Source organism: Myxine glutinosa, chromosome 4, assembly GCF_964187855.1.
Source record: "Myxine glutinosa chromosome 4, kmMyxGlut1.1, whole genome shotgun sequence".
NCBI lineage: Eukaryota > Metazoa > Chordata > Myxini > Myxiniformes > Myxinidae > Myxine > Myxine glutinosa.
Genome location: NC_136264.1, coordinates 18,057,273 through 18,084,614, shown reverse-complemented (window position 1 = coordinate 18,084,614; position 27,342 = coordinate 18,057,273). Strand labels below are relative to the sequence as shown.

The window sequence follows — 27,342 nt, the reverse complement described above, 5'->3', positions numbered from 1 at the left end:
AATTGCGACAAAATGGCTTTCCAATGGCAGGAAGATACAATTTCTGGTGAAATAAAAAATAGGGGCAATAGCCCTGGGAGCTCACCTGGTAGACTAAAGCAGTATACCACACTGACTGAAGGTATTTTAAACAGTATCACGTTTTTTTTAAACTTCAGTGGTTTATAGAAGACAGGGCAGCATGTAGAATCATTCTACCGTAATCGTAAGACTTTAAACAAACAAACAAAAAAAAAAACGACTTTGGGGGGCATATTCCCGCCTCCCTTCGCCCCCCGTAAACCTCCTCAGGGCCCGATTTTTTAAATGCCGTGAACAAACTTTGGTACATCACGGGTGATGAAGGTTGTGGTCAAGTGTCATCGAAATTGTGCGTGTAGTTTCAGAAGAAAAAGCAAATACCTATTTTGGGGGGTCAAACCTGTATGCACTTTGATCCCCGGCAGACCCCCATAGACCCAGATTTTTTTTTTAATGCCGTGAACAAACTTGAGTTGCAACATAACAAATATCATTTGTGCCAAATTTGGTCACAATCCCATCAGCGGTTTCGGAGAAGAAGGTGCAAATGTTTACGGACTGACGGACTGACGACGCGCCATCACATACACTCCCTGGAACCACGATCCAGGTGAGCTAAAAAGTGCTCCACCAAAAATAAAAGTAAATGGGGCAGTTAATACAGGGTGTCAATAATGCTTGACCTGTATTTTTGTCAAAACTGCAACATCGTCCAAAAAACTTGCAGGATGTCAAGCATGAATTTTCTTGGGATTTTTTTGAAGCTCGAATCCTTTGATCTCCTGCTTTGTACACATTGTAGAGCTGCAACCCCAATATTAGTCGATTGGAGAGCGGCAACACACGTTCACATATCAATTTTAGTGGTCAGGGTCCGCTTGTATGGATCAGCAGGATTGACTTCAAGGAAAGGATCCATACAATGGTATTCCTGCTTCCCAGGATCCAGGAAGCAGGAATTCCACAATTACGGCTCAAAACCTCAAGAAATAGCTCAGGTGAGAAACAAGCCAACGGTTCGCTGTATAAAGACAAGAACGCATTTGGTGCAACAATGAAACTTGAGTCGATTTGATGATTGTCAGCTGTTACAAATGTTAGCACCCCACAAATTCATCAACTTGCTCACACGATGCAACTCCAACATAAACAAGCAGGCAGGTGGTTGTGTTAAACAGTTTGTTTGTGACACAGTTGTGCTTTTGCCAGATTTGAAAGCCTCTTATTACATGCAAAATCGAAGATTTTTCAAGTATATTGGTCGGTTGCGTTTGTGGTTCTGTCTGTCTGTCTGTCTGTTTGTTTGTCACCGGCCTACAGGTCACAATTTTCAACCGATCTTCACGAAACATCACCAAATGGTAGAGTTGGTCAAAAGCAAGAAGCCTATTGTTTCTGGGGTCAAAAGGTCAAAAGGTCAACATAGGCCAAAGGTCACCAACTTTGCTAAATTTCTAAAATCCTCAATTTTCATCCAATTGACTTGAAATTTGAAGAGGACTTGCATGTCTGGTCACTGAATTCAACCACCAAGTATTTTTGAGGTCAACATAGGACAAAAGGTCAACATAGGCCAAGTTTCAAAAATTCTCAATTTTCATCCGATTGACTTGAAAATTGAACAGCATTTGCACATTGAGTCATTAAATAGGGAAACCAACTATTTTTGAGGTCAAAAGGTCAAAGGTCAACTCAGGGTCAACCTTCCAAAATCATCATTTTTCATCTGAAAAATCGTCACGTTTCTTCCTGTTGACCCGAACTTTGATCAAGATTGTCAATTTTAATCTTGATGAAGTGGACAATTTGCTGTGTCAATGGAATTTTTTTTCCTTGGGGAGGGGGGCGATTTTGCAAGTATCGTGCTCCGCATGACGTCTTCTTGTTTTGTTGTTGGCCATTTTGTTGTTTTGGGGCAATAAGAAGATGACATCGCCAGCTTGAAGACCCATGACAAACCAAGCAAGGGAAAATAAATCAACTACTACTACTACTACTACTACTACTACTACTACTACTACCCTGCACCCTGAGTGCAAGCCTCTAACTGCAGCCTTTCCAACAAAAGCACGACGACTACTCTACTACTAGATTAGAAATTGCAATTATTACCAACTTGTGGAGTTGGCTGGTTTCACGTGCTTTGATTGCGTGCAAATTCTATACCATTCATTTAACTTTAAGTTTCGTGTGTGTGTGTGTGTGTGTGTGTGTGTGTGTGTGTGTGTCAGTGTGTGTGTGTGTGTGTGTGTGTGTGTGTATGTATGTGTGTGTATGTATGTATGTATGTATGTATGTATGTATGTATGTATGTATATATATATATATATATATATATATATATGTATATATATATATATATATATATATATATATATATATATATAATCGTTAGATTAAATAAGACGCGGACGTAGCTTCAAAGCTACGTCCGCGTCTTATTTAATCTAACGATTATATATTCAATACAAATGAGACGCCCTGCTCGTACTTTGGAGTTTCTACTATTTCTTACAGTTATATATATATATATATATATATATATATATATATATATATATATATATATATATTGTTACAGACGTGGCTTGGATGTTATTTACCGAGCGGTTTTATGGTATGACCACGTCTGCACAAGTTACCCGATTGTGCCCGAACGTTGACTAGTCGCGCGATGCTGGCTCAATAAGAAAAAGAAGACACCCGGCTGGATTACAATAACACAATACGACACCAAGGTTTCAATTCTCAAGACCTCCGGAGGAGATTATATTCGTACGGAAAGGTCAGATTACAGGGGCTAGACGTATAATCACAGAAAGACAGGCACTTAGACACACTCTTATATTAACCCCGGACAGACGACAGACAAACGGGACAACGGCTGACTCACACGGGGGTTTGATGGCTAGGAAAGGCAGGTATCGATGGCTCCAGGTCCTCCTGGGCTCGGGGCAGGGTACAGTACGGTCCGGTCCGGTCCAAAGATGCGGGGAGGTATCGTCGCGCTGGGGGTGGCGGTGGCTTCTCTCTCCAAGCTGAGGCGCATCTCACGTCACATCCGGCGCGGGGCCGCGTATATCCGGCGGGGAGTGACACGCCCTCGGCTCGTTAGCTCCGCCCCAGATGGAATCGGCACGTTGCTTCTCATTGGGTGCGTGGGGGGGTTACTGGCTCCGCCCCTGACGAGGAGCTGACAGCCAGCCCCTTCGGGGTAACGCCGTGGAGCGCATGGTCATGGCGGGTAACCGAGCCGGTGTGAGGACGCACACTCCCCGCCCCTCTGTTGTTGTAGTCGTAGTTGTAGTTGTAATTGTTGTTGTAGTTGTTGTTATTGTTGTTGTTTGGGGAAGAAGATGGGAGGAGGTATGGGAAAGGTCCTAAACTCACTACTGATGCCATATAATCACATTCTGGTGCAACGAAGAGTCATAATTAATGGAAACGAGGCCTTAACTGACATAGATTAAGAATAACTAGGAAGATGTCCGAAAGTTGTCTACGTGTGGTGCGGTGGACCTGGGCACGACATTTAATGGGGGAATAAGGGGGAGGTCGGCTCTACTGATTGTTATTTACATGCAATGGGACTAGGGAATGGGGGATTGGGGAAAGTTGGGGAGTATTGGAGAAAATAGGGGAATATTTACAAGCGGATATGGAGGCCAAATTCCATATTCGCAACATTGCACCCTTCTCTACCCTCGGGGCGTCCCGACCCGATAAATTTTTACCTACTTTAGTGTGGCACGCAATGTAGTTCCCTCTACTATTAACTCTACCCTGAGTGCGACAGTTTTACAGATATTCACAAATGAGTAAATATGTCCCCCTGCGACGTTGCACCCTTCTCCTCACAGAAACACACCCACAGGATAACCGAATCCGGAAAGAATTCGCAAACTAAACATACAGCCGGTAGGGAGCATTATTTACAAGATTACGCTGATATCTACACTACGATCCAGGACCTGTTTTTGGAGGAACACATGCAGATGTTATGCATAGAGAGAGCGCGCTTGCCAGCATCGATACACCAACCCACGAGTGCTCTGTGGCCGACGGCCTTTAATAACGTGCAGAGCACCCTTCCCGAGCATCAAAAGCACCACCCCACCACCAATCGGTGCAGTCACCATTGTTCATTGGAATAAAAATAAATTCGACAACCCCTAACCCTGCAGGTGTCTCTTGCTCTTCTTGTGGTGCACTTGGTGGTGTTAACTATTAGTGGTTCACCTGTATGGCATAGGTGCCACGTTGACCCATAGGTCCATCCCCGGGTGGTGCTTGGCCGCAAACGAACTGCGGTCCATTGTGGGTGGCCACAAACATTGCGGTCCATATGGTGTATCGATCCCGGCAGCAAACAGCGAAAGTGCAGGCCCACAACTGCGCAGCCAGCACCTCTCTCTCCTCTCTCTCTACCCCAAAGCCAGATCCTCGGAGGTGGGAGACAAAAGAAGCAGACAAGTGAGTAAGGTGGTAAGGGCGCAAAAGTGCACGCAATGTAAGGTGATGCACCCTGGGGGCACATGGGAACCAGGTGAGACAGGTACGTTCCTATCGTACGCCCCCCCCCCCCCCACCAGGTAACCTACATGGCCCCTCCCTTACCCCTTACTGTATCCACAAAACACAACACTACCCATAAACATCTACTTTACAAATCAACAAACATCCCTACTGTCTTCCCCGTTCCTCCCATATACCAAATTCGTCTTCTCTCCCTCCTAACCAATCAAATTTGCCATTTTCAACTCTCATCAAAATTTGCCATCTCCAACTCAACATCATAATTTGCCATCTCCAACTCATCATCAGTCCCTCCTAAGGAGGGAGAGATGGAATCACCCCAATGTCTCATCCACGTCGTGATGCGTCTCACCAACCCACACAGCAATTCATCTCCTGCAACAAACAAAGAAAACACAGGTGTGGAGTCATCATCATCACCACAGGTAAGTGGCTGCGTATGGTGCGACAGGTTCATCAATCCTAACTATTTCCTAAATGACTTTAACAACTTTACACTACCCGGGGTCTTCCTCCGGCCAAACCATTGGCCCTCTTACACTATGGGTTCTAAAAACCAATTCCCATTGGCCAAACTGTGGTGCTCTTCAATTTGGGGTCTCACTCCCCCGATTCATCTCCCGGTGCCCTCGCACAATTTCTGGGCTGTGGCGTGTACCTCTCCCAGTGGGTCTACCCACCTGCACACCTCCACCACTGCAGTTGCCTCCGAGCTTACCTGCTCCTCACCCTAACCTAACTACCTGGGGAAGGCCCTCTGGCACTCTCCCCACTCGGTGCCCTCTCTGGCACTGGGCTGCCCGATCCACACCCGGGATCCTCAGGCACCCACTCACAACTACCGGCTCCCAGAGCCCACCTGCGGCCTCACCTGGCCGACATCCTCACAGTGGTGGAGTGCCCAACCAACTACACACACTAACAGGCTACACGCCCAGCCATTTCCACAACACTAATGCACCCATTCACAACACCATTCTGCAACCGCACCACAAATGCCAATAGCCAACCACAATTTACCTGCACCCTCTACCTAACACTTACACTACCCGCCCCGGGTATCCGTGACGGGGGTCCACTCTTCCCCCATTCACACCTTCGCACCATGCACACCACTCCGTACCACTTACTCCAACTCTCTCCACACACCTGTACTTGCACACCTGTGCTCTCACACTTGGTGCCACCTGCACCCTTCTCTCCCCAAGCGCATTCGCGCTGATCCACAACACTCACTACTCATACACTGCTCCACACACCTGTCCAGATGCACCCCTGTGCAATCACACCTGTCCAGTTGCACACCTGTGCAATCACACCTGTTCAATCCTCACACACACAGCATCATCTCAGCTAACTACTCCCTTCTGAAACTTGCGCTTCCCAGTCGTCCCTTTAAACTATTGCGCTCCCACGTCATTATCATCCACACTAATCTACCTGCGTCCCCACTACAGGTATCAGTCACTAACTAAACTTAACGTTACCTAATGTCAATCTCTTCTAGATCCCTACACACCATATCCTAACCCACCCGGGCTAGTTTTCACTGCCATACACCCCATAAACTATTGCTCCTTCGCCCCCCATGGGAAGGGTGGCAGGGATGCCATCCCACCACATCGGGGGTCTCTCACTACCAATTTTGCACATCAAATTTCAACAAATTAAAAATTTGCCAATCACTGCCCATCATCTGCCAATCACTACTGCCAATCCCTTGCCAATCATCAAATTTTGTTTTTCTCTAATTTTGGGTCCAAAACACTAACCTCATCACCCAGTCGACTCACTAATACCTCTCGGTGCGCCAATTCCTGTCCAAAGCCCGGCTTCGTAAAGCCGAGCAATGAATGCGGGTCGTTTTGTGCCAGCGGCTGGATACGTCCGGCACTCGGTGCAGGGACGGGGGCTTACCCGTGCCGAGATCCCACACACCACCTCGGCGTGGAGCCATCCAATGCCCCGATCTAGACCTGCCGGCACGTCTCACCAAAAAGTGGTCGCCATGACGACCCTTTCTATTGGGCTGCCAGCTCCGCCTAGTGGAGCCTGGACGCGGCCGTTCAAAGCGAGGCCCGGCACGCACCGAGGGCCCGACTCGGCTATAAGTCGTTCTAAACTCTACCCCGTCTAACGTCGATGCTTCACCTGGACGCTTACACCCCGCAGCCCGTTCCTTGCTCACACATCCAGCCGTGCCCATGCTCCTCGTACCTTTCCTTACACACCCAGGTACACCGATTCCACTCACAGCCTTGGTCACACACCTGACCACCGAACACTTTGGCACACATTCGTTGGTCGCACACCTCACCAAAACACCGCTTCGCGCCCCCTCCTCTGTCACCTCCTCTGTGACAATCACAGGTGTGCTCTCATTCGCACACCCAACCACGTGCCTCACCACCAACTCCAGCGTGCATTCCCACTCACGCTCTACCATTCCAGGTGTGCATCCTTCCATCCCAGGTGTACATCCTCGCTCACCTGTCACAACTAACTCACGCTCCATGTCACTCTCACTACTTCCACCTCCATTCCTGACAGCGCACTCACCCTTACTCTTGACAGCACACTCTTTCACCATGCACCTGTCCGTCACACACCTTTCTCGCGCACACTCTCCCGTTACACCCTCTGTAACACTCACCACAGGTGGACACTCTTCCTTACTTCTGACAGCGCACTCTTTCCTCATGCACCTGTCCGTCACACACCTTTCTCGCGCACACTCTTGCGCACACTCTCCCGTCACACCCTCTGTAACACTCACCACACCGCGCTTCCATGTGCTCCCTCGCACACACGCTACGACCGACTCACTCTCGCCAGCACCCTCACTCCTTGGCACGCACTTTTTCCTCACACACCCCAGAGTCGGACTTTCTCGCACACCTCCTCTTTCGCTCACCAGACCTGTCGCACACTTCACCAACGGCCTTTCACGAACACCCGGATCCAAACCAATCCCCAAGCTTCTTAAATCCCCTGGCGCATCATACGCACGACCATATTGGTCACCACTTACACCGGGTCCTCTTCCTCTTCGCTTCTCCTCCATCACCTGCGAATCCCTCATCCGGTTAATGAGCACATCATCACGATCCAAACACAGACTTTGGACCAATTCTTTTATCTCCTCTTTTATCTCTTTCTTATCCCCTCTCCGTCGCTTCTTAATTTCGCTCATCCCTTCTTCCACTTCTTCTAATTTGTGCTTCACCTCTTTTATTCCCCGGTACGTCTCCTCAAGCTCGTCCTCTAAGGCTACCTTGACCGTTTCCAGGTGCGTCCTCACCTGCCGGTCCTTCGTCTCCATTACCTCTATCACCTCGTCCAACCTCGTTGTCAGTCCCTCACGTACCATCTGACATTCCCTCTTTGTCGCTATCAAGTCGTTTTTTATGTCGTTTTGTGTCGCTTTTAAACCTCCTAATACCGCAGTGTTCCTTTGAACCTGCTCCACTAACTCCGTCTGTCCCACCGTCAGCTGCTCCACCTCCTGCGTCAGGACCTCTATTCCCCCTTGTAACTTTACAGTCCCCTTTCTCACCTCCTTCTCCATGTGCTCCTCACAGTGCCTCACCTCCTCGCGCACTCCTCCGACCTCCTCACTCACTCCTCTCCTGATCTCTTCTCCCATCACTTGCATCTCCTGCCCAGATGCCACCCTCATCTGCTCCATTTCCTCCCTGTGAGCATCCAGTTTGGCTTCTACCCCCATTCTGACCCCCTCTATCTGCTGCTCCATTTGTTTAACTTCCCTTTCCGCTTGGTCCCTCATGTCCCTCAATTTGCCTTCCATACTGTTTTCTAACCCCTCTAACCCAGTTTTCACTCCCTCTATCTGATTCTCCTGGGCAGCCATTCTATTTTCTACCCCCATTAACCCATTTTTCACTTCTTTTATCCCGTTGTCTAACCCCTCAAAATTATTGTCTAACTTCCCAAATTTCTTGTCTAATCCCTTAAAATTATTGTCTAACCCCTCACCGGTACCCCTCGCTTCGTCCCTCATTACCCCCAATTGGTTACTCTGAGCATCCATCCGGTTCCCCATTACCCCCATACTGCTTTTCAAACCTCTAATTTGGTCTCCCAATTGCTCACTATTCTTTTCCATTCGCTCGTTAGTCTGGGCCATAAGGGCCTTTATTTGCAAAAAAAACAAGTCCAAATCCACCAGGGGCGCTGTCACGGTCGCCGGCGCGGTGACCAGCGAGGCGCCATTTCGCGCGTCTGCTACTTCGTGCGTGACGGCGCTATTTTGCGAACCTGCCGCCCTCACTGCTTCGCTCTCCTCTTGTCCCTCAATTTGGTCCTGGATCGACCCTACCTCACTCTCCTTTACCGGACCCCAGCCGTCTTGACCCGCCATAGCGCGACTTTCAAAATTCGGTTTTTATTTTTATTTTCGTAAAACAAATTCAAATTTCGCCGTTATAATTTCGCGCGGGAAACGCGCTCCGAATCGATTCTACTTGTTACCAATTTGGGCCTAATAAATTTAGTCCCGGGTTCGAATTCCACTCCTCGACACCAATCGTTACAGACGTGGCTTGGATGTTATTTACCGAGCGGTTTTATGGTATGACCACGTCTGCACAAGTTACCCGATTGTGCCCGAACGTTGACTAGTCGCGCGATGCTGGCTCAATAAGAAAAAGAAGACACCCGGCTGGATTACAATAACACAATACGACACCAAGGTTTCAATTCTCAAGACCTCCGGAGGAGATTATATTCGTACGGAAAGGTCAGATTACAGGGGCTAGACGTATAATCACAGAAAGACAGGCACTTAGACACACTCTTATATTAACCCCGGACAGACGACAGACAAACGGGACAACGGCTGACTCACACGGGGGTTTGATGGCTAGGAAAGGCAGGTATCGATGGCTCCAGGTCCTCCTGGGCTCGGGGCAGGGTACAGTACGGTCCGGTCCGGTCCAAAGATGCGGGGAGGTATCGTCGCGCTGGGGGTGGCGGTGGCTTCTCTCTCCAAGCTGAGGCGCATCTCACGTCACATCCGGCGCGGGGCCGCGTATATCCGGCGGGGAGTGACACGCCCTCGGCTCGTTAGCTCCGCCCCAGATGGAATCGGCACGTTGCTTCTCATTGGGTGCGTGGGGGGGTTACTGGCTCCGCCCCTGACGAGGAGCTGACAGCCAGCCCCTTCAGGGTAACGCCGTGGAGCGCATGGTCATGGCGGGTAACCGAGCCGGTGTGAGGACGCACACTCCCCGCCCCTCTGTTGTTGTAGTCGTAGTTGTAGTTGTAATTGTTGTTGTAGTTGTTGTTATTGTTGTTGTTTGGGGAAGAAGATGGGAGGAGGTATGGGAAAGGTCCTAAACTCACTACTGATGCCATATAATCACATTCTGGTGCAACGAAGAGTCATAATTAATGGAAACGAGGCCTTAACTGACATAGATTAAGAATAACTAGGAAGATGTCCGAAAGTTGTCTACGTGTGGTGCGGTGGACCTGGGCACGACATTTAATGGGGGAATAAGGGGGAGGTCGGCTCTACTGATTGTTATTTACATGCAATGGGACTAGGGAATGGGGGATTGGGGAAAGTTGGGGAGTATTGGAGAAAATAGGGGAATATTTACAAGCGGATATGGAGGCCAAATTCCATATTCGCAACAATATATATATATATATATATATATATATTCGGCAGACCCCGAATGTTGGCGTAAGTATATGCATGCGTATGTGTGTGTGAATAAGCAGAAATGCATTATATGCATATATATATAATTATATATATATATATATATATATATATATATATATATATATATATATATATATATATATATATATATATATATATATATATATATATATATATATATATATATATATATATATATATATATATATATATATATACAGACTTGGCATTTAATATGGAATTTTTTTTTTTCTTGACTTGGGTTTACTTTCTGAACTCAGGATATCAATCTGGTGAGTTTATTTTACCCTTCGGTGATGTCTTTGTTGAAAGAACCATGCCACTGATTGTCTTTCGCAGCAAGAAGTCCTTAACAGGATTATATCACAGGTGGCGTGACAAAATGTAAGGACAGGTACATTTGACGATTGGCTTCACAGTCGGGTATACAAGGGTTGTTACGTTCTGTATTAGTGGAAAACAACTGCTGCACGTCTACAAAAGTTATTGCCGCTTCCTCTGGAGATGGTCCGTCAACTTGACAATGTTGTTTGTCATGGAATGGTGGCTTTACGAAATTTTGGCATGAAACAGCGTGCTATTGCTCGGCAGTATGGCATCACTCAAAGTCAGGTGTCAAAGATCCTGAAACGAAATGCTCAGAGGGGTGTCCCTACTCCAATACCGAGGCCAGGACGTCGACGCAGAACCACAAGGAGAGATGATCGCCAGCTGCACTGGTTAGTCTGCAATGACCGTACCAAGTCAGCTAATCGGCTTAGGGCTGAGTGGCAGCAACTGACAAATGTGCCTGTATCCAGAAGGCTAGTCAACCAACGACTGGTTCAAGCAGGCTATCGTGCCAGGCGTCCCCTGAGAAAGCCACGCCTGACCAGACAACACAGCCAGCGCCGATTGCAGTGGGCCAGAGAGCACCGTCAATGGCAGCCAGAACACTGGAATCACATGATCTTCATTGACGAGTCTAGATTTCTGGTCTATCATCAAGATGGCCGCGTCCGAGTGCGCAGACAAGTGCATGAAGCCTACAACAAAGATTGTATAGTGCCAAGAGTCCAAGCTGGAGGTGGTGGGGTGACCGTTTGGGCTGCTTTTCATGCAGGGGGCAAAACTGACCTGGTTGTTCTGAATGGAAACCTGAACCAGTTCAAGTACAGGGTCATTCTGGAAGAAACATTGCTTCCATTTGCTCGTGCAGCCTTTCAAGGAAACTTCGTCTTCCAAGATGACAATGCATGGCCTCATCGTGCTCGCATGATCCAACACTTTCTTTCTGACCATGGTGTAGATCATATGGAGTGGCCTGCCATGTCCCCGGATATGAATCCGATAGATAACTTGTGGGCAGAATTAACGCGTCAAATCGACAACTTGGACCAGCAGCCGACCTCTGTGCGTGAATTGCAGCAGGCTATTGTCACTGCATGGCAAGCGATTCCTGTGCAAACCTTGGCAAATCTCGTGAACAGCATGCCTCAACGTGTACGTGCTCTCTTGAATGCTCGTGGGGGTTACACGAAGTACTGAACTGTAATTTTACTGTCCGTAATCCCTGTCATCATTTAGCTTTTGTTTTTGTTGAAATTTTTTTTGGCTAATGTGCAAAATAAAGAGATACTTCTGGAAAATGTACAGAAGTTTAACACAGTACTGTCCGTGAATTGAGTTCGCTATCAGTTTACATCACTTTCAAGGATCAATTTATTTGCTTCGAAATGTCGAATGTGGTTTTTGTTTCTTTTAAAGGTCACATTAACAAAATCTAGAATAATTTCAACATAATTCCAATGAACTTTTGGTTCTACGTCATCTTGAAAAGTAAGTTCACCCCCACAAAAAAAATATTCCATATTAAATGCCAAGTCTGTATATATATATGCACATACATACAGTAGTGGGTTATTCAATAACGGACTATGCCTCGTACATAGGTACATAACACATAGAAGCTTTATGATTATAGGCAAGCATCACCGGCCTCCTGCTAGATATCAATTTCACATTTTACAGTTATCAAAATGACAATTTTCAAATGCTAGATTCGATTGAGGTTTGGTTTTCTTTTTCTTTTTTTTCTTCTTTTTTTTAAACGCAGGCAATTCCGTTTTTTTTTTTAATGTAAATTTTCATTTACGGATGCTTTCCGACAGTTCTGTGATTTTTCCCGGTGTACCGGCTTTGATGTCCATTGGCACGCAAAATTTCATCTTTCTACGTCACCAGAAGGTAGCAAACATTAACAGTGGAGTCAGTAGTGAGTGGCAAGAATGAGCTTTATATATTCGATATTTATTTTTTTCTATAATTTTTTTTTTGAAGTATGTCAGAAATTTGTGGAATGCCCTAGGTATTAATTTATTTTTTTTAACAATGTTTAAAGGTAAGGATTGGTCTGATAATCTCGCATATGCATAAATTACATGCAGGACAAAGCAATTATTAGACAACAGACATCAGTGTCTGTTGTGGACCCTGGTTTAGAATAGGTACACCGTATCCCTGCGTGTTGTAAGAGGCGACTAAAAAGGGTTGGCGTCAGGAAGGGCATCCGGCCATTAAAAAAAACATTGCCTCAAAAAGGGAACCATGACAATTACAACTACATATGGGCAGGGTACAGCCCGAAGTACCCCGTGGGGGACCCCACTCCCTCTAGTCAAAACTCAAGGTGGGGAACCCGATCGAAGCAAGGGTGGAAATCACTCCATTTATGACGACGAAACGTCTGATGCCCAACGTGGAGATCGGTTTCTGAGGTTTGGGACATGGAATGTAGGGACAATGACAGGGAGATCAGGAGAAGTGGTGGAAGCATTGGTCAGAAGAAGAGTGGACATATGTTGTGTGCAGGAGACGAGATGGAAGGGAAGTGGTGTGAGAATGGCGAAGGGTAGGCAGGGACAGAAATACAAGTTTATGTGGCACGGGTGCCCGGAAGGCGTGCATGGTGTTGGTGTCCTGTTTTCTGAGGAGTTTGTAGACAGTGTGGTGAGTGTGACTAGAGTGAGTGATAGGTTGATGATGGTGAAAATGATGATTGGAAAGCTCTTGGTGAACGTCATCTCGGGATATGCTCCGCAAGTCGGTCGGAGCGATGAAGAGAAGGACAAGTTCTGGTGTGCAATAGAGAAGCTGATGGAAAACGTGAAAGATGAAGAAGTTGTTGTGGGAGGAGGAGGAAACCCAAATGGACATGTGGGAAGGAGTATGGACGGTTTTGAGGGAGTTCATGGGGGTTACGGATATGGTGTGAGAAATGGAGAAGGTGAAAGGATTTTGGAGTTTGCTGATGGAGCTGATTTGTTGATTTGTAATACTCAGTTCCAGAAAGAGGATAATAAGCTTGTTACATACACGTCAGGTGGGTCGACGACAACTGTTGACTAATCTCATGGTGCGTAGGCAAGATAGGGGGCACCTCCGGGACAAAAAGGTGATCCCGGGGGAGGAGGCCGTTTCACAGTACCACTTAGTTGTCTGCGAAATAAGGGTGAAAAGTGTGAGGAGAGTTCGGCGGGTGAAGTACCAACCGAGAATGAAGGTGTGGAGGTTGAAAGAGCTGACAGTGAAGGGGGCATTAAAAGAGAGGCTGAGTATGGTAGAGGATGATGTGGTTGAGCTTGAAAGTGGTTGGATGTCAATGAAAGATAGTCTGTTGGGAGCCGTTGGTGAGGTTAGTGGATGGACAAAAGGACCACCGAGGCACTCGTAAACATGGTGGTGGGATGATGAAGTTGGAAACACTCGTCCCTCGATACAAGGGGAAAGGTGACCCTCTGGAGTGTGGCTCGTATCGAGCAATAAAGTTATTGGAGCATGGAATGAAGGTATTGGAAAGGGTGTTGGAGAGGAGGACAAGGAAGAAAGTGAAGATCGACGAAATGCAGTTTGGATTTATGCCAGGAAGAGGAACGACAGACGCGCTTTTTATTGTAAGGCATTTGCAGGAGAAGTATATGGAGAAGAGGAAGAAGTTGTTTCTTGTGTTTGTTGATCTGGAGAAAGCATTCGATAGGGTTCCACACGAAGTAGTGACATGGGCATTGAGGAAGTTAGGAGAGGAGGAATGGTTGATCAGAGTAGTGATGGCAATGTACGAGAGGGTACACACAGATGTAAGGACGAAGGACGGGAGTTTGAGGTGAAGGTGGGAGTGCATCAGGGGTCGGTACTAAGTCCACTACTATTTGTAGCTGTGATGGAGGTGCTGGCTCGAAACGTAAAGGAGGGTTTACGGTGGGAGTTGTTGTATGCAGATGATCTGGTGTTGATTGCGGAGAGTATGGATGGACTGAAGGAAAAGATGAACAAGTGGAAGGAATGTATGGAGACAAAAGGTCTGAAGGTGAATATCAGAAAGACGAAGGTGATAGCAAGTGGTAAAGCATTTGGTGAGGTGGAAAGAACTGGGAAGTGGCCGAGTGCTGTGCAGGAAGGGTGTCGGAGTGAACTCCATTCAATGTACAATGTGCGCTGAGTGGGTTCATCAAAAATGTAGTGGACTGAGAGGGTCATTAACCAGTGTGGCAGCTACATTCAAATGTAAGGTGTGCACAGAGAGAGCTGCAGATGGAGGAAATGTTGAGTTGGATCTTGGAGACGGCGTGAAGCTGGAAGGTGTGAAAACATTTTGTTACCTAGGAGACATGCTGAATGGAGAAGGTGGATCAGACTCGGCAACGGTTTGCCCGAGTGAGATGTGCATGGAAGAATTTTCGGGAACTGAGTGGCGTGTTGACGAGGAGGGGAGTGTCGTTGAAGCTGAAGGGAAAGGTGTAGGCTGCATGTGTGAGCAGTGTTATGATTTATGGGAACGAGACATGGGTAATGAATGTAGAGCAGCAACTAAGGCTGGAAAGGGTGGATATGCGACTGGTTCGGTGGATGTGCGGAGTATCGTTAAGAGAGAGGAAGACAAATGATGAATTACGAAAGATGATGGGAATAGAGCCTGTGATTTATGCTGTAAAGAGGAACAGTTTGAGATGGTTTGGTCATGTGTTGAGGAAGGATGAAAGTGACTGGTTGAGAAGAGTGATGGAAATGAATGTAGAAAGAAGTAGAGGACGGGGAAGACCGAGAAAGACTTGGCTAAAGATGATGGAAGAAGAAATGCGGGCAAGGGGGTTAACAAGGGGAGATGCAGAAAATAGGGCAAAATGGAGAAGATCGTCATGGGGACCGCAAGGCTAACCCCCGCTCTAGTAGGGAAAATGGCCTTAAAATGCCTGTTGTTGTTGTTGTTGTTGTTTGTAGACATCAGTGTGCTGTTATGTAAACTGCAAGGACATTTGTAGGCAATGGAGAAACACACTTAGTACACGGGATTTGAACCTGGGTTCAGGACATCATAAGCCACTGTTTCAGATGGGAACGATAGCCAAGCTGATTTACAATTTGGTGTGATGGATACTCAGCCCCAGGCTGGTACACCTGATAATACCTCTGCCAATGACCTTGTCAATTTGCAGGTATTCGTTTGGCACAAGTAAGTGGCGAAGTTCGTGCAGCAGCTCTGGAGCAAGAGGACCTGGTGAAGTGTCTGCTCCATGCTGGCCAAATCCAGGTGCCCCTTCACCCACAACAGCAGTGCCAAAGTCGAATGGTGATGAGATTTCCGCAAGTGCTGAATTATTAAGCAGAGAATCGTTCACACCAGGCTCAATATTTGAATCTACAAAAACAAAAACATCGGCCAGTAAAATCAATATCCACAGAGCCATATAGATGACCACTTTAGAGCCAGGGGAAAGAGACCAACAACATCCATGCATTTCAGGGAAAGCAAAGCTGGAGTATAACGGACCTGAAGTTACATTTAAGGACCTGGAATTACATTTAAGGACCTGGAATTACATTTAAAGACCTGGAATTACATTTAAGGACCTGGAATTACATTTAAGGACCTGGAATTACAACATCTGCAGGACTTTAAATGCGGGAAAATGGAAGAGACTAACTGAACAGGAAAAAACAATTCTGCCCATCTTGCCTGTATTGTATCCGATGACATTACTTGAGCACATCACACATCAAATGCAACAACCATCCACATGCAAGGGGAGGAATCAAAAGCTCAAAATGTATATTTTTCCACATACACAGAACAAAAAACAGATTTAAGCAGATCAAAAAACGTTTTTAAAATATGCTACTTCAACAACTCAAACACATGATACTGGAAAACACTTCCATTGTTAAACTCCAAAATTTGACTTCCTGGTAGTGAGACAATCTGAAAGGTTGCTTGTATAGATGCGCCAAGAACCATCATTTCGGAATCTGAAGTGCATGAGTTTGACAGGTGAGACGACAAGGTGTGGGGCTCGGGGCTCATCCTGCACAACTAAGCCACCAAGGGTGACAGGAACAACTGGAAGACCATGTATAAGCCGATGTGAGATGGTCATTATGTGGGAAGAATTATAAGCAGAATAGAGTAGGTGAATTATCACCAGCATTTTGACCGAAATTGTTTTATCAGGATAGGAAATCGTGCACTGTTGGGCTCTTGTCGAAGCAATGGCAAACTATCTCCTGCTTACGAGCCAGGCCATGGTGGATTGATTGGTGCAGATTTTTTGTGTTTTTGTGAATGGAGGGGTCTGGTTAGGTGTATATATATATATATTGTGTTTTAACATTTCAGTTCTCTCTTGTGGATGGTGAATTCATCTGTACAATCTTACTATAATTCACCAAATGTCCGTCCGTCCGTTCGAAGGTACCGCAAAAACGGCTCAACCGATCGCAACAATATTTTGGGTGGGTATTCCTGGGACCCCTGGGAGTAAAATAGGCTATATTGTTTTTCCAAGTTTTCCAATTTTCCAATTTTCCAGTTTTTCCAAACACGATGGAATAATATTTACCGATATGAACAGTGGTGGCTTTTGTTGAAATTCTACAAATACTGTTTATTCTACGTACCAGGAGAGAGTAGATCGACTCCTGACGAACTCTTCCTATATAAACGTGCGGCTCCGAAGTAACATGGCAGCGTGTGCAAAGCGACTGAGAAACAGGTGTAGCGGCCGCTTCCGTGTTACAGATTCGGCGCGCACTCTTCACACATAAACGTGCGACTGAGAAAGACGTGTAGCGGCCGCTTCCGTTTTGCAGAATTCAATCTTTTTTCAAAATGGGCGCCATGTACTGTTTAAATTTTGATGATTTGCGTGTGACATGATTCAACGGATGTTTATATGAATCGTTCAAAATAAAAAAAGCCTTCAATTTCTGATATTTTGCCTTTTCATTTGGGCTTCCCAATTGAAGCCCCGCCATAGGGCGTGTACCGTTGCTAGTATTACATAATACGATTCATTTGTGCCATGTCACATACAAGACGAATTATATATTGTGTTTTGAGACATGCTGTTGAAATCAAGTCTTTCCAAAGTTGAATTTATCTATATCATGTTACATACGTACATGACAAATTATGATTTAGGAAATCATGTTGCATGTGTATATATATATTGAATGGATGTTCAAATGAATTAGTTTGAAGGGCATTGATGTCAAGCTCTTTGACTCTGAGTGACACCGAAATGTTGGGCATTGAGGCCTAATCTACATGTCCTGTTGATCTAATCTGCATTAACTCCTCCAACGGTCAAACTAATAAGACGATTCAATGAACCTTTGTATCAGGTGGTCTCTTTGGGTAAGACCCTTCTGTTCTCCCTCCACAATTACTTGCACTTGGTGCAATTTAGATATGCCATTTGCTGCACCATACGAACATCCTATGGAAATGTCTGTGCGCCTGTTTGAAGGAAATCTTAATTCTCGATGACAATCATGTAAACATGGTGTTATCAGCATATTTTAGCAAGATTATATTATTTAACTATATTATAAGAGCCACTGGAGAAATTGATGTCATGTAGGTCCCAATATGCTGCCATGTAGCTTGTTACTAATGACTAGTATAAAGCCCGTCAAAAATGATGGGTTGGAACAGTTTATTCGACGGAGCAGCCTCGTGAGCGTGCCAACGTCTGAAGGCTCAGCCTTGTGCCAGGTGTGCTTTTATTTCTCATTTATTTAATTATTTATTGGATATTTAGCTGATGTAAATTAACATTCGTTTTACTCTGAGTGTTGCACATCACGTGCAGCAAATTTCACCTCTGCGCCTTGTATTCATTGGAATTTTTTTTTTAAACGCTTCTGTACACTGCCCTTGAGGCTCGGTTTGCAAGCCACCGTCTACAATTCCAATAGAAGAGACAAAATTAATGTTATGGAAAATGTTTTTCGAGTTTTTTTATCCTCAAACATAGGTTCAAAACAGAGTAAATTAAGAACGGTGTTTGAATTGCATGCATATTTACCTGGGAGGTTTATTTGTGCCCATGAGCTGACCGACCCAAGGTACTACCATACCAGCACGTATGCAAAATTTGGTGGAGATCGGCTCAGCCATGTTGTTTTTCTATTATTTTCAGACGTGTGCACACGCTCACGCACGCACAAACGCACACCTTGTTGAATACAGTAGGATTGCAGGTTTAACCTTTCGTCAGTTCAATAATAAAGTACATCAGAATGAATTATTGGCTTCAGGCCACATGCAATGGGGTTGAAACAGCGAGTAGTGGAGAATGTGTGAAATGCATGAAAGTTCAGATCACAGACTATGAACAGTAACTCCAGGATAATAAGCAAGTCTGGTAAATAATAGTGTGTCCAAGTGGACATTGCTTCTGCTCCTGTTTTACAATTCCTTGCCTGCTGTTTCCTTGTTATTGTTGTCGCGTGGGAGTGTGGTGAGGCGGTAATCGACATTCATTGGACTACTTGGCGCAGTGTCCAACGCAGCGCTTCCACCTGTCTGCTGAAGCAGCGTTTCCAGGTGATGGGTGTCGGTATTGAAGCGGAAGGCAATGGCAGGCTCTCTATTAGCTGTGCAGAGAAAGAGAAAGTATTTAACATTTATATCAATGAGTTCGTGGTTAGAAAGAACTTTGTATATTTGATGGTTTTCACTAAAATTCTGGTTGCCTCAAAATCAAGTATCGACCATGCTTGAGCCACCTTGAAGATCCCATGAGCATTCAGTAAATAGTCTCCATTTTGTTTAAAAAAAGTTAAGAAACAAATCAAAAGAGGAATTTTAAACAAACAACACCAATCACATCTCTCACATAAAGATGGCAACTATGCCAACAACCTTTACGCTTATTGATCGCAGCTGTTTACAATGGAATTACATCAATAGTTCACCATACTAGTTTGCAGCAAATCTAGATTAGCTTTGCTGTTGTGGCTGCAGGACAGCCTTACAACTGCACCCTACCAGAGGCAGTCTTAACAGGTTAATAAGTAATAAGGCTTATTTCAAAATAAATAGGTAACGATCACTTATTAACAGTTGAAATGTTTTTCCCCTGTATGACGCAGGAAGAATTGAGCAAGACACAGGATGATGGTTGATACTTGCTGTATTTAAATATGTACGTAATAAAAGAACCCGCTGTCCGACGAGAGTACAGAGAAAAAAATGTGAATGTTGATCGATCCGTCCGAATCTCACATCAGCCAACTATGATCAAATCCCCCCGTTCTTCTGATGGAGACCATGTATCCACACCACGAGAGATGAAATGGCGGCAGCTTTCTGAACATGCCGGATGTGACATATGGGAGATGACTACGTCAGTCTTAAGCCATATGTGACATGTGGGAGGTGACTACATCAGTCTTAACCAAATGTGACATGTGGGAGGCGACTACATCAGTCTTAACCCAAATGTGACATGGGGGAGGCGACTACGTCAGTCTTAACCCGGACGTGACATGTGGGAGGCAACTGCGTCAGTTTTAACCCAGATGTGACATATGGGAGGCGACTACGTCAGTCTTAAGCCGGATGTGACATATGGGAGGCGACGACGTCAGTCTTAACCCAGATGTGACATATGGGAGGCGACTACGTCAGTCTTAAGCCGGATGTGACATATGGGAGGCGACGACGTCAGTCTTAACCCAGATGTGACATATGGGAGGCGACTACATCAGTCTTAACCCAGATGTGACATATGGGAGGCGACTACGTCAGTCTTAACCCAGATGTGACATATGGGAGGCGACTACATCAGTCTTAACCCAGATGTGACATATGGGAGGCGACTACGTCAGTCTTAAGCCGGATATGACATATGGGAGACGACTACGTCAGTCTTAAGCCGGATGTGACATGGGAGGCGACTACGTCAGTCTTAAGCCGGATGTGACATATGAGAGGCGACTACGTCAGTCTTAAGCCGGATGTGACATATGGGAGGCAACTGCGTCAGTCTTAAGCCGGATGTGACATATGGGAGGCGACTGCGTCAGTCTTAAGCCGGATGTGACATATGGGAGACGACTACGTCAGTCTTAAGCCGGATGTGACATGGGAGGCGACTACGTCAGTCTTAAGCCGGATGTGACATATGAGAGGCGACTACGTCAGTCTTAAGCCGGATGTGACATATGGGAGGCAACTGCGTCAGTCTTAAGCCGGATGTGACATATGGGAGGCGACTGCGTCAGTCTTAAGCCGGATGTGACATATGGGAGGCAACTATGTCAGTCTTAAGCCGGATGTGACATATGGGAGGCAACTACGTCAGTCTTAAGCCGGATGTGACTTATGGGAGGCGACTGCGTCAGTCTTAAGCCGGATGTGACTTATGGGAGGCGACTGCGTCAGTCTTATGCCGGATGTGACATATGGGAGGCCCGCAGATTAATCACTTACAACTGTAGTTAAAGTAAGAGATTACTCATGTCTCCTTAATACTTGTTCTACATGTACAAACTGGCCACTGCCCTTCCGCATGAGAAAATGAAAATGTGAAAAAGATGATGGAATATGAGTCCCGGCCACGTTGAAGGTCAGCCAACAGCATCTGCCACCACCAAACAATTAATCTTTTTGTGTTAATTTACAATTAATGGCTCAAGCTTCGCTCTGATGGGCTAAAGCTCGACTGTTACGTCAGCCATAGCTCACCAACCACAGTTCTACTGCATACGAACAATGTCGAGTTGGATTTGATGAGTCGACGCCTTACCAGCGTCTGCTTTGCGCTGAAGATGCTTCCTTGTGAAAAAGATGGCAAAGAATAATGTTATGCATAGGAGCAGCAGGAACAGGATGACGCCAATGATCTGCGCTGGACTCCAACTCGCGGCCACGGGCCGTATCCACAAAATGCCTGGGCTCTGCTGAACACCACCAATCCACACCTGGCAATAGTAAACAGATCAGTCATGACGATAGGAAGATAATACATGTACGTACCAAATATAACTAATTGTTTTGGAAGTGAGAGCTCAAACTTTACACGACATTTTGAGATGAGAACTTAAGATGCAAGTTGGTTGATGTAAAATTTGAGACAATAACTTCCACCTTGGGGAGTGTTTCCTCAACTCTATTTCCCTTTCAAATTATATTATTTACTAGCAGAAGCTCGTGGTAAAAATACCACGATAGAAAAAATATAAATAAATAAATTAACTTTTATTCTTGTGCTGGTTGAAATAACTCAAAATTGGGAGGTTCAATAAGGAGCATCTTTAGTTGTAATTTTATACATCTGACACTTAAAGAAATATAGAGTAAAATGAGTTATCGATTTGAGTTATTGATACAGAGAAAAATGAAAGCCTGGTGTTGGCTTAGCGGTTTGGGTGCCAGCTTGGGATCCAAGCATCCTGGGTTCGTTGGCTTAGCGGTTATGGTGCCGGCTTGGGATCCTAGGATCCTGGGTTCGTTGGCTTAGCGGTTATGGTGCCGGCTTGGGATCCTAGGATCCTGGGTTCGTTGGCTTAGCGGTTATGGTGCCGGCTTGGGATCCTAGGATCCTGGGTTCGTTGGCTTAGCGGTTAGGGTGCTGGCTTGGGATCCTAGGATCCTGGGTTCGTTGGCTTAGCGGTTAGGGTGCCGGCTTAGGATCCTAGGATCCTGGGTTCGATGGCTTAGCGGTTATGGTGCCGGCTTGGGATCCTAGGATCCTGGGTTCGTTGGCTTAGCGGTTATGGTGCCGGCTTGGGATCCGATGATCCTGGCTTCATTGGCTTAGCGGTTAGGGTGCCGGCTTGGGATACTAGGATCCTGGGTTCATTGGCTTAGCGGTTTGGGTGCCGGCTTGGGGTCCTAGGATCCTGGGTTCGTTGGCTTAGCGGTTTGGGTGCCGGCTTGGGATCCTAGGATCCTGGGTTCATTGGCTTAGCGGTTAGGGTGTCGGCTTGGGGTCCTAGTATCCTGGGTTTGAATCCAGGTCGATCGCTGAATTAACGCCAGGGGGGTTGACTCAGCCTGTCACCCTTCCGAGGTCGGCAAATTGAGTACCAGTTCACTGGTAATTCCCTGTGTGTTGCAAGAGGCGACTAACAGGGTTGGTGGCAGGAAGGGCATCCGGCCATAAAACATTGCTTCAAAAAGGGGACCACGGTGCCTGAAAAAGGCCAACCCCTGCTCTGTGGGGTAAAATGGCCTCTAAAGGTGGTTCCTATATATAGTAAAATAAGTTATTGATAACTTATTGATTTATTCAAAAGTTTACACTGGGTAAACTTAGCATGGATTATGTGAAGATAATTTTATGGTTCGGAACGATGTACAGGCGGTGCGCAACTACTACTTGTTTATACATAATGTTGATCAGACAATCACACACAAAACACCAAAATGAACCAGAGCGACAAAGAACAAAATCACTTTGTCAGATTTGCATAAACAGCTCTGTCGGCTGCGGCGGATTTCAGTTGGTCCGTATGCGGCCTACCTAGTGTCGCTGCAGACAATATTCATCAACGTCAGATTCAGCCGACCAAATCTCCTTTCTGATGGCTTCCAAAGTAGGACGCCATTTGATGCTTCTTCGTGCCGGAGAACATGACCCACCAATCTCAAACACCTCCTCCTCACATCAGAAATTTTTGGCAAATTACCATATACGGTAGTTCAATGTTTGTGACGTGGTCTTGTCATCGGATGTTGACTGTTTTACAGAGGAGCTTGGTGTAGTTGCCATCTATTTTACGTGTCATGTGACTAGTCAGCGTCCACGACTCACACCCACACAGTAAGATTGATTCAACTGTAACTTTACATCGCCGGATTTTGGTGCTTCTTTTCAGCGGGGTACGCCATACTTTCTCAAGCTTGTTCAAGCAATTGTTTTTTCTGTGTTTGTGTTTGTTTTTGTGCAATTGCTTGTTTTTTTTTGTGTTTTTGGGTATGTGTTTGTTTTAGTTTTTAAATCAAAAACGCCATGGATAGAGTTGTGCACGTTAGTCAATAGTTGGAAAGGTTTGAGAAGTCGGCACGCATCGACGAGGACTTTTCATTGAAGGAAATTCTCGTTTTGAGGACTAAAAAAAAAAAACACCTTTAGAGGCCATTTTTTTCCCCGCAAGCGGGGGTTGGCCTTTTTCGGGGACCGTGGTTGTTGTTGTTTTTCGGTCCCCTTTTTGAAGCAATGTTTTACGGCCGGATGCCCTTCCTGCCGCCAACCCTTTTTGTCGCCTTTTACGACAAGCAGGGAATTACCAGTGAACTGGTACTCAATTTTTTGAGTTTTGAGGTTTTGAGGACTGATAGTCAATAATCATCAGCATAGAATTGTAAATAATAAAGTAATCAATGAATTGTAATAACTACTTCAGACTATAATTATGGCAACACATCAAATATTAGTCAAAAAAAAAAAGTTTCTATAATTACTTTATCGGACACCTTGGTTAATATATTTAATATATATATATACATACACTACATGGGCAAAACTATGTGGACACCCGAACATCACACCCGTATGTGCTCGTCGAACATCTCATCCAAAATCATGGGCATTAATATGGAGTTGGTCCCCCCCCCCCCCCCCTCCCCCCCCTTCACTGCTAAAACAGCCTCCACTCTTCTGGGGAGGCTTTCCACGAGATGTTGGGACATTGCTGCGGGGATTTGCTTCCATTCAGCCACAAGAGCATTGGTGAGGTCAGGCACTGATGTTGGGCGATTAGGCCTGGCTTGCAGTCGGTGTTCCAATTCATCCCAAAGGTGTTCGATGGGGTTGAGGTCAGGGCTTTGTGCAGGCCAGTCAAGTTCTTCCACACCGATCTCGACAAACCATTTCTGTATGGATTTTCGCTTTGTGCACGGGGGCATTGTCATGCTGAAACAGGAAAGAATCTTCCCAAAATTGTTGCCAGAAAGTTGGAAGCACACAGTCGTCTAGAATGTCATTGTCTGCTGTAGCATTAAGATTTCCCTTTAAAGGAACCAAGCGGCCTAACCGGAACCATGAAAAACAGCCCCAAACCATTATTCCTCCTCCACCAAACTTTACAGTTGGCACTATGCATTCGGGCAGGTAGTGTTCTCCTGGCATCTGCCAAACGCAGATTCGTCCGTCCGACTGCCAGATGGTGAAGCGTGATTCATGACTCCAGAGAACGTGTTTCCACTGCTCCAGTCCAATTGCGGCGAGCTTTACACCACTCCAGCCGACGCTTGGCATTGTGCATGGTGATCTTAAGCTTGTGTGCGGCTGCTCGGCCATGGAAACCCATTTCATGAAACTCCCGACGATCAGCTGTTGTGCTAACGTTGCTTCCAGAGGCAGTTTGGAACTCTGTAGTGAGTGTTGCAACCGAGAACAGACGATTTTTACGCGCTATGCGCAGGGGCGCTGTAAGGGGGGGGAAAGTTAGGATGATTCCAAGGGCCCTGCACTGACAGGGGCTCTAAAAATTATTTGAACATAAGGTAAAAATTCTCAATATTAAATTATTAACCAGGCTTTGCAGTCTTGCCATGCTGTCCGTTGAAAGTCAGTTGGCTAGAAAGCTGGACTTCAAAGCCTTGATCAGTGACTTTGCTAGCAACAAGGCTCGGCGCTGGGCTCTTGGTGTGTAAGGCTGAGCGTCAGCCTTAACACTGGACCAGTGATAACTAAATGGCATGGCTATGGATATTGGATCACTACACTTGGTATGTATACTCTGCTGTTGATTTTAGTATTTTGTTTGTTATAGCATTCTATAGATGATAATGTTAATTTATTTTAATTGAAGAGGTTAATGTATGTTGTAATTCTTACCATTAAAATTACATTTAGACTGTAAAAGATGGCCTTTAGCACATTTCTTGTGTGGGTATCAGTCTTGCATCAAGTAGTGAATTCCATACTGTATGCAGAAATCTAAGCATTGTTTCAACCTCCTGGTAAAAATGTCGGGGAAAAAATGTGCGCGCGTGCTTGATAGGGGCCCTTTAGCTCTTTCACGAGCCTCGATTCAGTATACAAAAATTGTGATTGTGATATCTTTTCATGGGGCCCAAAATCCCTGGCGGCGCCCCTGGCTATGCGCTTCAGCACTCAGCGGCCCCGTCCTGTGAGCTTGTGTGGCATTCCACTTCACGGCCGAGTTGATGTTGCTCCGAGAAATTTCCACTTCAGAATAACAGAACTTATAGTTGACCGGGGCAGCTCTAGCAGGGCACAAATTTGATGAACTGACTTGTTGGAAAGGTGGCATCCTTTGACTGTGCCACGTTTAAAGTCACTGAACTCTTCAGTTCAGCCCATTCTACTGCCAATGTTTGTCTCTGGAGATTGCATGGCTGTGTGCTTGATTATATATACCTGTCAGCAATGGGTGTGGCTGAAACAGCCGAATCCACTAATTAGAAGGGGTGTCCGCATACTTTTGGCCATGTAGTGTGTATATATATATATATCCAAAGTTGGTCCCCCCCCCCCTTCGCTGCTATACACACACACACACACACACACACACACACACACACACACACACACACACACACACACACACACACACACACACACACACACACACACACACACACACACACAAAATTTTTTTAACGCACCATTATAACGTTGCCCACAAAGGTGTGCGACAAGGATACACTGCCATGACAGCAAAAGTACCACGTGTGGCAAATGGATGGTAATGTTCACGATGGAAAAAGATAACTAAGAATAAGCAAAGACGTTTTAGAACAGATACCAGCACAAGCATGGGACACAGACAGGTAGACATTTGGGAAACTATTGGATGGGAAGGAGACGGGTAGATAAAACTCATTGGCAGTGAATGATTGTGTAATATAGAAACAGTGATGTTACGCCAAAGGATCACATCTGAACGTTCGGATCACCCTCTCACACACTCTTACCTTAACATTTTCACCATTGGGATCTATGTCTAGGTCTCTGGGCAGTGCGACCTCCAGCCTTCGGTTGGTCAATGATACGACTGAGCAGTTCTTGTTGCCAATCATGACATGCACATCATCAAGTTCGTTTGCCAAAGCAAGATTCTCACCCTGTAATATAGAGATTTACAAATAAAGATGAAAAAATAAAGATCAGAAGAAATATACAGTAAAGAAGGATACATGTAATTAAAGTAAATAAATAAAGCAATAAAGCAATAAATATAATAATAAATACAAAATAATAATAAAGCAATAAATAGCAATAAATAATAAATAAGCAATAAAAAATAACAAATAAATAAATAATAAATAAGCAATAAATAATAATAAATAATAAATAAATAATAATAAAGCAATGAAGTAAATACAAGGGTAACCTCACCCAAAACAGCAGATTTGTCTCACTGGCGACAATTTCCCTCTTTCCACCAACAAAATGAAATAGTGATGGGTCTTCCACGTAGAATATCTTTATGTTTGGTTTAACCTTGGTCTGGTCCAGCTGGAATGCAACAGCCACATTAATGGGTGGACGAACCGATGAAGGAAGCGGTGGGCTGGTACACCACATGCGCTCTGGATCTTTGGTAGGTTCACATATCTAGAGAGACATTATGTACGAGAACAAATTCAATATCTCAAACGTAAGGAGCTTGCCCCCAAGAACCTTGTTTGGAGCTGCGTGGATCAGGTAAATGAAAGAAAAAAACAGGAAAAAAGGGGGGGGGAAATCAGGAAAAATAAAAATAATCAAAATTTTGTAAAGGAGTCGACAATTTGATCAACCATGTCCATCCATCTTGTTTGTCACATGTACAGG

The 27,342-nt window shown here is 45.4% G+C and overlaps 1 protein-coding gene across 1 annotated transcript in view; it reads right to left on the bottom strand.

Moving 5' to 3' along the window:
• Positions 1-27,342, bottom strand: part of MET (MET proto-oncogene, receptor tyrosine kinase) — a 125,865-nt gene that overhangs the window by 32,402 nt on the left and 66,121 nt on the right. Inside the window, exons 11-15 of the mRNA XM_068111965.2 lie at positions 26,905-27,123; positions 26,481-26,630; positions 21,340-21,514; positions 19,010-19,183; positions 15,714-15,944 (exon numbers count right to left, since the gene is read on the bottom strand). Coding sequence (XP_067968066.2) covers positions 15,714-15,944; positions 19,010-19,183; positions 21,340-21,514; positions 26,481-26,630; positions 26,905-27,123 — 949 coding nt within the window. The remainder of the gene's footprint in view (positions 1-15,713; positions 15,945-19,009; positions 19,184-21,339; positions 21,515-26,480; positions 26,631-26,904; positions 27,124-27,342) is intronic.